Source organism: Rhyacophila brunnea, unplaced genomic scaffold (genome assembly GCF_057557595.1).
Source record: "Rhyacophila brunnea isolate RB1 unplaced genomic scaffold, BYU_Rbru_1.0 scaffold_15, whole genome shotgun sequence".
Taxonomy (NCBI): domain Eukaryota; kingdom Metazoa; phylum Arthropoda; class Insecta; order Trichoptera; family Rhyacophilidae; genus Rhyacophila; species Rhyacophila brunnea.
The window spans coordinates 37,092,640-37,110,582 of NW_028232806.1; the positions used below are offsets into that span (position 1 = coordinate 37,092,640).

At 33.5% G+C, this 17,943-nt stretch overlaps 1 protein-coding gene across 1 annotated transcript in view; it reads left to right on the top strand.

The window, feature by feature from the left end:
* The window catches only part of LOC147075289 (multiple PDZ domain protein-like), a 665,568-nt gene extending 648,219 nt beyond the window's left edge, over positions 1-17,349 (top strand). Inside the window, exons 27-33 of the mRNA XM_085942916.1 lie at positions 1,216-1,317; positions 4,642-4,713; positions 9,186-9,420; positions 11,156-11,280; positions 12,168-12,326; positions 14,166-14,303; positions 15,791-17,349. Coding sequence (XP_085799042.1) covers positions 1,216-1,317; positions 4,642-4,713; positions 9,186-9,420; positions 11,156-11,280; positions 12,168-12,326; positions 14,166-14,303; positions 15,791-15,961 — 1,002 coding nt within the window. The 3' untranslated portion in view covers positions 15,962-17,349. The remainder of the gene's footprint in view (positions 1-1,215; positions 1,318-4,641; positions 4,714-9,185; positions 9,421-11,155; positions 11,281-12,167; positions 12,327-14,165; positions 14,304-15,790) is intronic.
* The last annotated feature ends 594 nt before the right edge of the window (positions 17,350-17,943 follow it).

The following is a 17,943-nucleotide window of genomic DNA, read 5'->3' on the forward strand; positions in this document are numbered from 1 at the left end:
ATTTAATTATATTTCGTTTTTTTGTAACTTTTCCACATTTTATATTACAACCCGTGACAATATGTTACATCTTAGGACATTGTCACATTGTTGATAAATAAAATTAACAACACAATGATGTACTTATATGTTATTAAATTCGTTATGGCAATGGCGAAGTGTGCGTTGTCGCGCCCTGAGTGTAGTGTAGAGGTTGTGATCGTGAAATGTCTCAAGAATTCCCGATAAATACTCAGAAAAGGCTAATCTCGAATCTCGAGAAATTAATATTCAGAAATTTTGATAATTCTAATTTCGAATCAAATCGAGAATATGTCACTTCTCAAGTTGCCTATAATAAAATAAAATTTGATTTGTCGATTAAAAAAAAGTTCTCTACATTCAATCTGAACGAAATTTCTTAAGAAAATGACAGTAAAAAAATGGCCGAAAGATCTAAAAGTAGTATTGTCGATTTCTTGAGAATCTCGAGAATTCACGAGAAATTAAAAAACCGGCTCTCTTTCTCGAGAAAACATTCTTGATTTCGAGAATTTTCGAATCTCCGTAAATGAAAAAAGTCGAAAAATCACAAGCTCTACCTGGGTCGCCACGAGAAATTCCTTAGGGCGCCGCATGATATTCGAAAATTTAACACAATCGTCAGAATGCACTGTGATAGTTCAGAATCGCAATGATAGATTTGTATGCCTAGTCGGCTGTTTTCTTCAAGCAATAACGCAATATTACAAACTGCCCTTTTCTAATGGTAACCATTTGTCCTTTATTTCAACACTGTGTCCTTTTTAGCTCGTAGAATCGCGGCTGTATTTGTAGAAAAACGAATTCGTATGTCAAAAAATGCATAGGTATATGTAGTTTTTCAATGTCTATTTGGTATCGAATCTGTTTATCGAATATCTAAGAACTATTTCTCTCTGAAGATATATTCTCCTATCTATATTCTCCGCATAGAATTGGACAGCCATGATATGTTGGTATTATAGATCATAGCTTTTGAAGTAAATAAAGATTGAATGAAGTAAGCGTCGTCTCATGAAGAAAATAAATACTCTCCCTATATATTATTATATTTTAACGACGAATATTACATGCCTACATATACAGTATCTAAACGCAAATTTCGAATAATAATATTTTGTAAATAATTAAATTTATCGAAAAATAAAAATTAATTTTCGTATGTAATTGGATATTGAATGTTATAATTTCCAGGGGACCCAGAGTCTCGGGATAATGATCATAGAGGGAAGGCATGCTGAGGTTGGACAAGGAATATTCATATCGGATATCCAAGAAGGCAGTGCTGCTGAACAGGTGCAAATTCTAATTTATTTTTTAACTAATTTTTAATAAATTATTATTTTTACATTATGTAGGCAGTGGCGGCTCGACGTCTTTCTAGGTGGTGGGGTTTAGCCATTAATTATTAAATATACATATCTACATACTTTCTCATACTATACATTATGCACCGAGCTACTTATAATAATACGATTTTACTAATTAGGAAATGAGTATTTTTTTCAAAATTAATAGTATGATTATCTGAGTCGTTACTGAATCACATCCAACAATCGTGCTTAAAATTATTAACTTAATTAATAAGTAATAATAATTGTTATATACTTACCATTATCAGTTTTGAACAATACATACAGCGAGCGTTTTCACTCACCTAGGGGTTATTTGATTCGCTCCCCAGTATGCGTATACTAACACTAATGCAATAACATCCTTTGTAGAACAAGATTTGGATGGGACTGAGTGACCCCGGTCAGCGGCAAATAGGCGCTATAGCTTTCTTAATTTTTAGATAAGTGTAACCGTGAAATATGGCGTATTTAATTATTTTAATACCTCGTAATCATCATTATGTTATAACATAAGTATGTGCAATCATTGATCTATTTATTTTTATAATAATAATAAATATCTACCTATGTAAAATTGCGACAGGTTTAGATAGATAAAATAAATTAAATAGTTCATTAATTCATGTAATTAAGTAGGTATATTATGACAATGATAAAAATATCGGACGTGTATCGGATGTGGGGATGGTCCCTACGAACCCTAATGTTACCTCTAATGTAGAGTTTCCCCTGTATGTAGGTACTCCATCAGTGTGTATATTATACTTCACCTGAAAAAAGTAGATACTGATACCTGCGTATCCAAGAGAGCAAGCACATGTTAACAGACATTTTTTTTAATTCACTGGATTAACATGATAACAATAAATCTGTGCAACTCCTTGGCTATGCTGATGACATAGACACAGTGGCAAGATCAGCATTTATCGCACTGGAAAGAGCTGCCATAGAAATGGGACTCCAGGTCAATCAAGAAAAAACAAAATTCACGCCTGCAAGTGAGGCTCCTTCAAGCTCACCACTCACGATTGACACGTATCAGTTCGAAAGGGTCGACGAGTTCATATATCTGGGATCATGCATTACCCCTCAAAACGACATCAGCCAAGAAGTTAGCAGAAGGAATGCTCTGCCAAAAAAATCTTACTACGGATTACAGGACACTTTAGATCAAGACTCCTCTCAAAGAAAACTAATATAAAGTTATACAAAACCCTCATCAGACCCATATTAACATATGCGTCGGAATACTGGGCTTTATTAAAAAAAGATGAGAGGAAGCTGGATATCTTTGAAAGAAAGATATTAAAAAGAGTCTTCGGAGCTGTATGTGAAGATGGCACGTGGCGAGGAAGGTACAACCATGAAATATATGCATTGTATGAAGATCCCCCTGTAGTCTCACACGTGAAAGTGGGGCGACTTCGTTGGGCAGGCCATGTCTCAAGGATGGAAGACACCCAATCCACCAAAGAGGCTTTTCTTCAACAAACCAGAAGGGACAAGGAGGGTCGGGAGACCTAGACTGCGGTGGCTGGACTGTATAGAAAAGACACAGCATCCCTGAGACTAATGCAGTGGAGGGAGCTTGCGGCAGACAGAGGGGAGTGGAGACGTTTCCTGGAGGCAGCCAAGACCCACATTGGGTTGTAGTGCCGATGATGATGGATTAAGGCTATACCTCAGCTGAGGCACGGTCTAAAAAGATCGTGACTAGGCGATGCGCAGATTGTGTAAATGACGCGTGCCGAACGAAATATAATTTGTCATAAAAATTAGACATGCGTCCATTTAATGTTCTGTTTATTGTTCTATTAGTAACACCAATAATATATTCATTGACATGTTTTCTTTTTCAAGTAAATGTGTAACGTTTTTAGTCATCTTTACACGATTTAAGAATTAATACCCCCGTCGCAATCACGAAACAAATTGACGTATTTACACCTCGACGTTCACTCTCCGATTGCCAGCGAGTCCAAAATTTCGTCGCGCCTATAGTTGAAAATTATTTGCCGTTTCACTGAAGTACCGTCTTAACATGGAGTGAAAACACGGATCTTAGTTGCACAGTTTCTGTTTATTTTTTATATATAACGTACCTATTGAAAGTTACAACACATTTTCATCCTAAACAGTCTACAACAAAATATTTTGTTGTACCGGATAGGAAATCAATCGGAATGCCAGAATTGAGAAACTATTTTCCTAAAACTGCAGTGATGGGCTCTGTGTCTCAGGATGTGTCGTTAGGAAAAATGAAGACAACCTTTGTAGACAACTAGATGACCACGAGTCCTAGGGGCATCTAGTAATGGAATACGAAATAACCAATTTAATACAATTAACTAAAAAACTACGGATGTGTTTTTAATGATCGATTCGTCAAAAAAATCATAAATCTACTTCAATTTTAACAATTATCACAAAAATGTTTGCGAAACGTCACCGCTCGCGAAACCGCGGTTATGTATCACTACTCTAAGTGGATAATAATCTAACAAATAATATAGTAAGAATCCCTACCTACTAGTAAAAGTCACAGAAAACACATAAGAAAAGGTTGCCGATTACTAGCACGCCCATTGTAGGCTTTCTTGTCTAGTTGAGGGCTACATCCCGCTGCTTCCAGTTTTCACCCAACTGTGTCCGGTATAACCGTAATGTACCAAAAAAACCTTAACTACACAGTATTGTCAGAGCGTTGGATCAGACCCTTTTTTGAGTTGCTCCGCTCCGGGACCTAATACTTGCTCCGGCTCCGCTCCAGGGTCTGCTCTGCTCCGGGTAAAAAGTTTTAATAACTATTATTTGTACTTATACAAATGTTAAATAAAAGTAGTTTTAAGATAATCATCATTTTCATTATTAATTCTATCAAACAAAATCCGGCAGCAAATCGTCTCTCATTATATGCCTCTTCTGTCAAAAAAGTGAGGTTATTTATTTAGTTTCAAAATATACTAGTATTTTCATTGGATTTTAGTACGAAAATTTAATAATACTAATAAAAAAAAACATCCCGAGCAGTGGAACACTACAAATTTTCGGTGCTCCGGGTAAAATCCCATTGCTCCAGTGCTCCGTGCTCCTGCTCCGAGCTCCGCTCCAACGCTCTGAAAATATTCAATAATAAAATTAAAATATTCAAATCTTTTTTTATTGTAGGTTTATCATTAGTGTTTCAGATACCGGTTGATTAAAAACGCTTCTTTCATAAACGTTTTAATGGTTGTTTTTAATTTTTTTTTATTATAATTTATAGGCTGGCCTGTCTATTGGTGATATGATCCTGGCGGTGAATAAAGACACACTACTGGGCTCCAACTATGACACTGTAAGTAACAAATCGCTTTACATATAACATGTCTTAATATACGATAATATATTATATTATGGCGATAGTAAGAATAAGACATATTGTGATAAAACAAAATCACAAAACCAGTCTTATAACAAGTCACAGTGGAACCGGCAAAGCATCAATCCATGTAACAGGCTCCGGTCTGAATCTCACCACACTCCGAAAGCCTGACTTATGCATAATAATACGATAAATTTATTTTATTCGTTAATTGTTTTTAGGCATTTTTATTCATAATGTCGCCCCTGGTAAAAAAAATACTCCTTCCACAATTCCGCATAATAAAGTAAAATTTAGAAACTATTATGATTATATTCTGAATATCTAATTAATATTTAATTATATCATTAAAATACAAATAGCAGGAAAAACACCCAGTCTTCTTTTTCATTTATCGTCACCGTTTTAGCAAAAGCATCTATGTGCACTTTCTCAAATTGTGCAGGAGAAGGATAAAACTGAATAAAAAAATAATGTTACATTTAAACATTAAAATTATGAAGAATGCTTTATTATAATCAGAAAATGGTCTAAGATTATTATTTTGTTTACAAAAATCTTTTATTTTTAATACAAAAATAATAAAAATACAGTTTGTGATGTCACATAAGTTGTTTTGACCGTTTTGTAAATACACATAGTTTAATTTATTCATCAAAATGTGAATAATAATAAATGCATGAAAAACTGTTACATAAATAATAGTTGAAATATACATAGTGCGTTAGTGATAAATTGCAATATCATTTTATTAATTATTAATGCAATAGTGAGATGATGTTATATTTATAAGTTCGTTTACTTTCTATTAGCAGGTTTAAATGTTAGGTTATCGTAGAAATAGTGGTGATCTTTCTCTATTACACTTTTTAATTCCTGAAGATGTATGTATTTCGACTGCGATATTGGCAATGATTCATTATATATATTACAAAGGCAGTCAAACGGTTGCACTGATAAAGTTGAGTTTGTAAAAGATTGTTCCATCTGGTAGATACTGTAACATTTTAATATCATATACAACAGGATCTCCGATTCGTTTTCCTGGTCTGATTGAACTTAATCCAGATTTAATCTTATCCATAATTCTTAAAAATTAAAAATCAATGACATTAATTTTATAAGGTTGTTTTGGTCTTGCTAGCCGCATACGTGCTATATAATCAGATGGTGAATATATTGGAGGCTTAAAATACTTTTCTTAGGTGGCATGTGCACTATCAGCCTCTATCATGGTGTGGCCTTTTTCCAGAAAAAGCTGTTGAATCTCGATGTTTTTTCTCTCTAAATAACTTAGAGCAGTAGCGAATAATTTATTTCGGTTTTGATATCCACACCCATCCGATATTAGAATTATTTCATTGTATTGTCCTGCTTTCGATGAGATGAGACAAATTCATTAGAAGATACATTATGAAGAATGTATATGGTGAAATTGTGTAGTTGCAGCTTTTGTTTATAATACATTTGTGCCTGTGTTTTGGACATAGCAGCACACTTTGGAGATCCATTGTGATTACTAACCGTCCAGTAATACTTCTGGTACTCTCCTTCATTTCATTTTTGGTCTTCTAGCATCTTTTTTTTTTTAATAATGTGGCTATTGTATTCCATTTCTGAAACATTCTTCATTTTATAACTACAGCAGATGGCAGTGATGGCACACTGATCTTTACGTGGTTGGTGGATACTGATTTTTTGGTGGTAAATATACTGGAGTATATTCTGCTGCTTTATGACCATTTTCCAGAGACTATTTTCCAGAGACCATTTTTTATATGCATCATGCATTTGTATTTTGGATCGGAAACACGATTCCACATACACCCTGGAGGTATTTTCTCTGCAATAATGGCTGGGAACTTTGGAATTAGATCCAACCATAATGTAACATTTTTCCATAAATCTCTCCGTTTTGAGTTTTGGTTGCACTACCAATTATTTATCTTCAGTCAGATTCTTATTACCTGTCATTGTTGCTTTCAATTGGCCACTGTCATCGAGACGTTTGTAGTTGTTTATCCAACTTTTAAATTAATTCTCGCCTATACCCTATTGACCATGTAGGCATCTTCCAGAAATTATTGAATATTTCCTGTCTCTGTTTTTGAGAAAGCATCTTTCAAACCGTCGTGCAAGACCATAATGCATAGCATATAACATAGAAACAAACTATGTGTAGCCAAACTGTAAAAAAACATTACACTCTCGATATCAAAATACCATCTTACTTATATGTTACTATAGTATACACATAGTTGTTTTTGTGAACCGTGGTTTTTGAACCTTACACATAGCTGTTTTTTATTTTTTGAAATAACTTCGGAGCGAGTTTACCCAACACATAGATCATTTTACTGGCCTATAGAGAAAAAAATAAGGAATGACTTGGTATTTAAAAGTCATTTTTGATAAAAGTGACACATAGATGATTTTGCTAAAACGGTGACGTTATTAGCATTTTTTATCAGATAACATTTTAAGTGTCATAAAGTTTGATGACACAAAAATGTCACTTGGGTGCTATGTTAATTACTACATAACATTATAATTTAAAAGTGCCTAAATTCCAGCTAAAATTATTTGCATAGTGTAAGCATATTCACAATAGATAAGATCCTAATTTATATTTTAAAAAAATATATATTTTTCACCAACTTTGCGATAAACTGAAATGCCGAAAATAAAATAAACAATATTATTATTTATGCACATAATATGAGATAGTCAAACAGGTGTTTTAAGTCGCTTTTATAACAAGTGGGTAATTAATAGTGTTATTAAAATGGTCACCTCTTCAGGGCCATCAGGTAAGGATTGTTTAATGATTCCGCTGACCTTGCTAAGGTAAACACAATTATTGTTATTCGAAAATCAGAATTTTACATATTCAAGGGACATAATATTATTATGTATGATAATATTATTTTAAATAGTCAATAAAGTAAACATAAAAGGGAATTGTATTTTTTGTAAGGTTTCTGGCTCTAAGTTTCTTATTTCGGCTTGAGTTTTTTGTTGACATACACCAGCGCATCTATTCTATACACAAGACTGCTTTCGGCCCCCTACAGCAGCTAACTAACAGTAGCGAAGGGTGGAGGTAGCCTGTTATGATCCGTCATAAATAGTGCACATTAAACTTTTTTAGTCATTCGTATTTGTTTTTATTGAATAAAGACTACAATTTACAGATGATGTTGGTTAGTTTTTTTAAAAATTAATTAAACCCTGCCAAATCAAACTATAGTAGTTTTGGTGTATTTTGGGCGATACGACAAAATTGTGTGCATTTTTTCATTCATACTTATTTGTTTTCGTTGGATTAAATATACATATTACACATATTGTTGGCTCATTTTTTTAATTCATTATTATATTTTACAGGTAAACAATTATTTTTTGACCATGATCTATTAAGGCATGGTTTTCGCATTGTTTAATTGAATTTAAAAAAAAAAACTAACCATCACCATCTGTAAATTGTAACACCCTACCACCACCCTTCGCCACTGCTAACTAGGGTAGGAAAGTGTCAAAGAAATATTAAAACTTATTGTAACAATTACAGTAAAGTTAGCGGTCTAAACAGTCAAAACTAACTATCTCGTTCTGAAATTTATCATAGCCAAGAGAGGTGCTATTGAAACATAGCACTTATTGTAACAAATTACAACTAACGTATTGTAATTATTACAATAAGTGCTAATAATTTGATACTTTTCTACTCTAGATAGCTGTTTTAGCGGCCGAAAGTAGTCTTGTGTATAGAATAAATACGCAGGCCCTTTAAGTGGCTTCAAAAAATATGACTTATTACTTACTAGGCAGGGTTCGTCAACACTGTTTAATGGGGAATCAAAGCGAAATGAATCATTTACCAAAATGTTCTCGTAGAAACTCCATTATCACTGTGTGCGCAGTGGGTCCATCCTGCTGAAACCATTCGACGTCAGATGCAAAATATATTAATAATACTCATATACAGACCCGGTCATTGTTTCTAGACGTCCCTTCCCATTTAAGAAAAAATATGGAATGATAACTTTTGTAGCAATCATATCATGAGTGACACACTTTAATATTATGTATGTTTTGTTATCAAAACAAAACAATAGAGCGATAATGATGGTCAGCATTTTCTCAATCATAACTAGATCAGTAGGGTCTCTTATGATTTGTTATTTGCGACAATATCTCTTGTAATATATCCACTGCATTTGTATAAATTGGAAGGACACTCCATGAATTCTTACTCACTCATCGAGTCCATCACGCGACGCACTGCTATCGTCACGAGTCCTTCATTCGACATAGTCAACCGTCATTCCACTCGAGTCCAGTCTATCAGTTCATTAATATAATCAATCTCTTGATCACAACAACGATTGGTTAATTACCAAGCTTAAGAACACCTTCATTCATTTGCTGAACACCTTTTCCAGGCTGCTTCCATGCTGAAGAAAACCGAAGGCGTAGTGGTACTGACTGTCTGCAACCCCAACAAGAAAGACGAGAATGCACCTGCGGGGACGGTTCCGCCTCCAGGCGTGGGCCCTGCTACTCCGGGGGCCGCGAGAGCACCCACTCCTGCAACCCTAAAGGCCGGCAACACTACGCCGGGACATGTGTCGAGACCCAACACCCCAGCCGGAAAATCCCTCGCCTCTCCCGCCAAAGGTACCCTATAACATATTATTATCTATTCCGCATGTAGTACTGCATAGAAGCCCTAATTAGCCACACTGGACGACTCCCATCTACTACGGCGAGACATATCATTTTGAATCATTTGGGCGTTGTCTTGCGTACTTCCAGGGTCTTTTCGGATGTTACGGTACTAAAAATTCTCTATAACTCTTTAGTTAGAAGCAGACTTGAGAGTGGGTCTATTGTTTGGGCCCCGCATCAGTTAAATTACGGCTTTATAGTGGAGTCCAAAAAAAATTTTTGAGACTCCTTTACTTTCGGCTGTATGGATATTATCCGTGGCTGTATCCGACTGACTTTCTCTTAGGTATGCTTACATACTATAGCTTAAAATTTGGAAGGGATCTTTATTTAGCTACATATTTTTTCAGGCTTATACGCGGCGTAAATGTGAATTCTACCATTCTAGGTGGTGTTGGCTTGTGTCTCTGATAATTACCTTAGGAATCGAGGGCATCCGTTGTTTGTTCTCCCAAGGTGCAGAACTAACCAGCCATAAGTAATGCTAATTGGGAGGGCAATAACCATGTTTAATGAAATCGCTTCGGATGTTGATATATTCCACTTACGTGATGGTGAATTTAGGTGGACGTTGTTTTATAAGTTTTTAAGATATGGTCTATCAAAGTTCACTCTGTGTGCTTCCTTCTACTTTTATTTTTGTTATTTTATTTTATTTCTTTTCTTATTTTATTTCTTATTTTATTACTTATTGTATTATTAACTCACATTTCTCTGTATTTTTATTTTAAAAATTGTTAACACTTATTTTATGTCATGTCGTGAACGCTTCAAATTTATAATTGGTTGTGTTCATTATAATAATGTGTAAAATAAATAAATTAGAATTAGAATTCTAATTTGAATCTTATCATGGAGTCGTGAGTAAAACAGATACATTTTTATTATGACCTGATCCAACTCGATGATTGGAGCGGAAGATTAGCTTGAATCAAGGTAAAAAGACTTGAATAACACGGTTATACGTTTGAGTTGCGCACGCCGCTCAATGTCATTGTTTCTCAAGCTTTTTACACCTGCAGACCACTGAAAATAGGAGAAACGTTTTGCAAACCACAAACACAGAAATAAAAAATATTATTTATATGGTAACCGTCGAGTTCATCATGTAAAACCATTAATATATTTTAAGAACAAAAAAAACAATGCACAAACATTGCAGGTGCACTGGTTTTGAAGATTTTATTGTAATTTTTATCATATGTCAAAAATTTACGAACCACCAGTTGAGAAACACTGGCCTAAATAACGTTAGATTCTACTTCCGGCCGAGCACAATGTACGATGTGAATGTTATCAATTCACTCCTCAATTCTTGAAAATGAGTTGATGTAGAATATAATATTATGAAAAATCATACTTACTTATATGAAAAAACTTAAAAAAATTTATAACTTATCGTTAATGAAAAACATTTTAATGAAATAAGTTCTTAAGTGCCAAATTAATATTATAACATTATAACCTATCGACATCATTCATAATGTAAAAAGGGCTCAACAAAATGTTGAAACCATTTCGTATATTATTATATCGTCTGGTCTTGCGACAAAACACATAAGCCTTACTCTAAAAAACTGACTAACCTTGCTTCTGTTACATTTTCAGGCTTGTATTCACGCCTTTATTTAATTCAAATCCTCATTATAATGTAGGTATATAAATTTTCTTATTTTAATTTCAGCTGAACCACCAGCCGACCCGTCCACGGCTGCGATTGTCACAGGAAAAGATAATCTCATAGATATAAGTACTGAAAGTAAACCATTAGGAATCAATGTCGTCGGTGGGCAGGACACATTACTCACCGTAAGTTATTTTCTCAAATTAATATGCACTGCATTGCACACTACATCTTAAGGAAGTAAATTAAACTACTTGTTAAATGCTAGGGACGGCAACATATTAAAATGTTAATAATACAGAGTATAGCCACTTGAATATACACACTTAAATTACAATAAATACAATAATTATAATAAATACATGAATAAGGAATCGTGTTAAAATAGTAATCAATAAAATTGAATGTTTTATTATATTATTATAAATTAACAGTGGCATCTATAACTAAAGCCTGTAACTATTTTGTCCACTGTAGAAAACTGCAAGTTTTTATATAAAATGTCATTCATACAAAAATATATAATAAATATGTTTATTGCAAAAACATAACACCCTAACGGGTTAAGGGTCAACCTATTCGAGGGAAATGTGCTACAGAGGATATAATATGGACCAATACTAGAATGATTTTCTGTCTCCATATGGATTCCAGGATGACTGGACGATTGGTATGACTGACTTGACAAAATAACAACTAGGAAACATAAGTTTGTCTTATCAACTGGTGTGTATAGTAAGATTCATGAACTATGAGAGGCATAAAACAATTTGTTATGTAATAGTATACAGCCGGCAATTATTGTTTGTGTGACTTCACATATCTCAATAAAATGACTTTAGAGGGCAATATAATATCATTTTTTCCCATCAATAAGAATTATTGGAGTTAATTTTACACTGTCTATTGTCACTGTCGCCGACAGTGTTTATGTTGCTTCTGTCATATTAAATTATTGCTGTCAATCTTCCTGCCACTCTCTCTTGTCCGTTATCTTACGATGTGGTTTATTACTTATAATATAATAATAGTGTAGGATTACAATTATATACTTTTAATTTCTCTTTTCTAGGGAGGTATGGTCATCCTGGAAGTATACCCTGATGGAAAAGCAGCAAAAGACGGCCGCTTAAAGCCTGGAGACCAGATCCTGGACTGCAACGGTGTCAAAATCACTCCAGAAATGAAGCACGAGAAAGCACTTTCAATAATTAAGCAAACAGTTCCTAGGGTGAGCCATCAAACATGATATCTTAACACCAATTACTAAGGGATGTGCCCCACTATCTGATTTTGCTGATACAATGATCCTGTTGGTTACCATATCAGATGTATCTCTGAAATACAAGGAAAATTTTCCAGCACCTCTATTCCAGCAGTCATACATGCTGTTAACACGAAATTTAGCACCTAACATTGCTATAGTAATAATTACTGTACCTTAGAGGTGAAACTCTGGAAGTCACATATTCAATATTTTGCAAGATAGCAGTTTTAACATAGTTAATCTAATCTAGTTAAAATATTCACTCGCGTTCGGACTAAAACTCCGTATGTTGGACTTGCACACTTTTGCAATTAATCTTTTTGCTATAGCTTAAAGCAATAATGACTTAAATTGGACATCCACTCTTTCAGCTCTAAAGTATAATAATTGGACTACTGTCATTTTAGAAGTAAGTATTTTGAAAACCATGTGACATTGGACATCAGCATTAAGAGAACATGAATACACATTTAAATATGCATACTTAACTCAATGTGACTTCTGCACTTTTAGCTCTAAGGTACCGATTCAATAGTCATACAAATGAATTTAAACTACCTATATAAAATGAGCCATATATAATAGACAATTTCTATTAGGTATGACATTTGAATGCACTTGCTGAACAAATGAAACATGCTTAAGTTAGTAAACTGCACAGATATTAACACCACTAAGCTGATATTCCTAACTCAAGCAATAGCTGCCACTTTTTAATACCTGTATTGTGAACGCCATTTACTTACTCGGATGTAATTTTGTTGTTGTTGCTCATCTAGTCATTGTGACAGATTGTCATTTAACCCAGGAAATTAACAATTATATCGCATAGTAGAATTGTGAAGTTCTCTTCAAATGAAACTGCAATGCAAAGTCTCTTGTTGTTAACCTAATCGGTTAGGTAGATCAGTAGGCTTATTCTAACATATCACTTAACATCGAGAAAGAGCTAATTGTGATAAATATACATTTATCACTTTACGTATTCCAGCGGTTAATTATGTAAAAATGTTAACCATCTGAACTGTCAAAAGTTGATATCTTATAACTGCGCCTCTATTGGGCGTGCTAACGTGAGAATAAGACAGAGTACGTCAATTTTACATATTGAGAATTGAGATGCAAGAATGTTTCAAAAAATAATTACGTCAACATGTCCGCGTCCGGCTGACATGACTAGCAAAATTGTAGGTTATGTTGACTGTTTGAAGTTTAAAGGTTTAATGTTTATTAAAAAAAACTTCGCGCATTTCGACATTCGAGATCCAAAACCATATGACAAGACTAATAAAAGTTTTACCGATTAGATGGCACTAGTTTGGCTTTATCCGCTCGTGTTCGGTCTTATCTGCTTGGGTTCAGCTGCACGAACATATCCGAATTTGACCGACATATTATCTACCAAGAATTAAAGATAGCCGCCGCTATCCATTTAATCACGTTTAGTGTAAAGAATTCCTAACGTGCCAATTTTGACCAATGATTATAACGGAAATGTGCTAAAGTGATAACTGTTAAGAATAGACTTACCTACAGAGGTCCTTTATTTTGCTTCACTTTCATGTTTTAACACCTTTGGTCCATAATCTTATTATGTATATAAGTGTTACATTTCGTGTTAATAGTAAACACGACTGCTAGAATAGGGTTTCAGGTATAGTTGGTAAAAGAATCAGATTTGTTTTCATTATGATTTTTCTACACGCTTCATGTTTAATATAGGGGACAGTGTTTGATCTTCAATATTAGAATTAGTTCAATTTAGTCATAAAACATATTGTATATTTTTATCTCGAATTTCAGATGAGAATGACAGTCCTGCGTTCAGATCCACCCGCTTTCACCGAGATTGAGGTGGACCTCGTGAAGAAGCCGGGCAAAGGTATCGGACTCGCAGTCATGGCCAAGAAACCGCCTCCAGGAGTCTACATATCTGACTTGGTACGACCTGTCAAATAATATGTACCTATTTCTTATTTATATAGTTGTAAAATCAGCACACCTATGTATTTATAATAAAATTAATGTATTTGATTGTAATTATGGGGACATCACTATATCGTATTTGGTTACGATATTTAAAATCAGAGTACCAAAGAAAACACGGTGAGCAGTTGCGAAGACTTAATTCTAAACGATTATTAAATAATTTATTATAAATCTTGACTTGTGAAAAATAATGTAATTTTGCGAAATTTCCAAACCTAATACAATGCATTTGCTATGTAAAGTAGAAATTGATTTACTATTCCTTAGATACAAGTCATTCAATATTATCAAATTATTGTTCTGTAACCATAACTTTGGAGAAATAAAACAGATTTATAATTTTCCAAACAAATTTAATATTTAAGAATTTACCATGCGGTAGGCACATGGTATTACAGTCTACTGTAAGTTTTAATAAACACATTAATCGCTGTCTCGAAGTGTGTAGGCATTTACCTCCATCCAGGGCTCGAAATGGACCGGAGCACCGTTCCAGTTCGTGAAATCAGTAAAATTATCACTCCGTCTCGTGGAAAAAATAATTTGACCCTAAGCTATTTTTATAGGCCACGTAACAAAAAAAATATAACACACTTATTTTTATAAAATACACATAAAATTTGATAACAAACTATGTTAAATAAATAATAAAATGTTCAGAAAATTTCGAGCGCTCCAGTTCGTAAACTTTTCCATTTCGAGCGCTGCCTCCATCCAATAAGCAGTTTTGGCCACTGACAGCTCATCATCAAAAAAATATTTCCTTCACCAGACTAATAATTGTGGACAGTGTGTCCCAAACCTACAACATCCAGCGTACCCACCTTTTTACAAAAACATTTAGAATTGAGGGAGGATGTTGACTTATTATCATTAGGTCATTCAACCACTTTTAACCCACTCACTAATGGAAGTCTCTCTTGCTGTGTCCATTCTTCTTTAGTTTTTCATTGCTCTGCACTTCTGCTAAAGTTGATTATCTCATAGATCTAGCAGGCTCTTGGTCTTTTAATATCTCTTGGGTACCACTAGATGATAAGATTAATTGTCCAGTGATAATTTTTTCTTCAAGTGAAGTAGTCTTACCATCTCCACTTCAGGATCATTAAGTATTAGAACAAAAATATCAAATATTATGTAAAAAAGATTAAACACTTACCACATCAAATCTTTCCCGTACTATTAGGGATACACACGCAACAGTTTGAGAATTATTGATGTATGGATAGTGTTAAAATGTACAAATAGTCCTGTATCATCTGTGTTTGACATTCAGCAATATTTAGCGTTTGCGGGCAGATGGTCAGTTAAGCAAGGCACGAAGGTTGTACCCTGTTGCCCCTTTTCACTGAATGCCGGACATAACTGATCATTGAGGACTATTTATTTGGGCTTTACAATAAATCTAAGAAATTTAAATAACATTATAATCTTTTTAGGTTCATGGGGGAGCAGCCGAAGTTGACGGAAGACTTCAAAAGGGAGACATTGTGATATCAGTGTGCGGGCAGAGTCTGAAGGAGGCAACAAGCGAAGAAGCCGCCGCAGCCCTCAAGAGCGCCTTAGGAAAGGTCTCCGTTAAAGTTGCTCGCCATAAACTCGTGCGATAAATTAATGCAGAAACTGACATTTGTCGGAAGTGAAGTTTGACTCTACCCAGTGGAAAAGAGATACAAAATATACACGTATCTCCTTTTTTGAGCCATCCAGGAATATTTCTATGGATTAATGAAAGAGTGAGATGTAGACATAATAGTTTACACTTTGCGGTTATAGAATGAGACGTAGCTGTCGGTTATTTTGATATTTTTGACAGCTCCCGTGTGCCATAGACATTTAAAAATAGATGCAAAATTCTGTTTCTTTTTTTTATTTCGTCGACATATTTTTCAAGCGGCGATTTGAGTGATGTGTAATAATTTTTTGCCAGTGTTTTGATGTGATCCCGTCGAAAATAAGTTGGATGATTTGTATGGATATCGATGTTGTGATTTCTTGAATAATCTCTATGAGCAATAGAAGGAATAGTGACACTATATAATAATTAATGCTAAAATGGAACTTTCCACAAAAACAAAATGGAGGTCATCTCACAGCTGTCTAAATATATTACAATATTTTTTCATTAATTAACCATCAACTGTTAACTTTTATTATTAACCATTCATTTGTAATCTAACAATACGCATATATTTAATTTTGTTTTCGTAAACAAGATTCTTCTACGTGCTTCATTTACAATCCTGTCACATTATTAAAATGGCTACATTTCTTTGTAATAATTATTTATCAGAAGATTTGAGGCGTCTAATTAGAAAAAGCGACAAGTCCACAAATCAATATATTGGGGAAACAACGTTTTATGTTTCAAACTTCAATTATTCGTTTTAACGAGAGATTATTTTTTCCGTTGTATTCTATGTCGAAATAAGAACCAAATGGCAATTTGTTTCAGCCGATAAACTCTTAAATGTAATAAATATAGGCAAAATAAAATTGGACGTAGCGCTACTTGTACCTCACTTTTTAATTTATTACGCATAAGGCACAAATTTCCGTGGTACTGTCATGAGTTTTCCAGATGCTACAGCATGGGAGACGCCCTTTTCAATATTAAACGTTCCCTTATTGGTTGACTTAAACACGCGCGAAATCAACCAAGTTTTAAATAATATGAAACACGGACTTGGCGCTTTTTGTAATAAATCGAGACTTAAAATATTTTTTTTTCATAGGGCTATGTCGCGTTTTGGAATTTATAGATCAATACATATTGTGTAAAATTATACAAAGAATACGTGCATATTTTTTTCTCGATTTTGATCAAATGTGGACTTATCGCTTTTTAGAATTAGACGCCTCATTTCATCTTTGTTTTGTTTTTCATTAAATATTCAATAGGTAATGATTTTAATGTTTAGATAATTATATAGCTTACTACAATCTTGACCCATATTATAACTACCTTCCTATGATAAAAATGAATCTAAAAAATATATTATATATTATATTAGGACGCACTTAATGAAAATATAAATCTAAAAAATATGTATTTATGAAATACATATTATTAAATTGTAAAAATTTAATGAAATTTAATTAGTGCACTATCTCCTGTCTTTAAAATTGCTCATATATTTTTTCAATTACGCTAGTGAGAACAGCATAGGTATATTAAAAAAAAATGTTTGTTACAAACATTAAGTATAATTAAATGTATATTTATATGTCACGCTTACATATTTTAATACCCTACTTCACCATGTGAATAGGTTTAGAGAATTAACAATTTTTTTATTCGGTGTTTAATAGGAGAAAAAAATCATAAAATAATAAATAATAATATAAACCTTTTATTGTCGTAATGCCAAATTTAAAAGTGATAAATTTGTATTATGGTGTAAATGATTCTAAAATATATGAATTAGATTCGGCGGAGCAACCGCCTAGTAATTATTATTATTATTATTATTACAACACCCTGTTATTTTAAAATTTTAAATGTAAATTTATTTTGATATATTAGCGATTCTAGTCTTAAATATGAATGGATTAGATGTATTTTTAATGATAAATAATATGAATTGTTTTT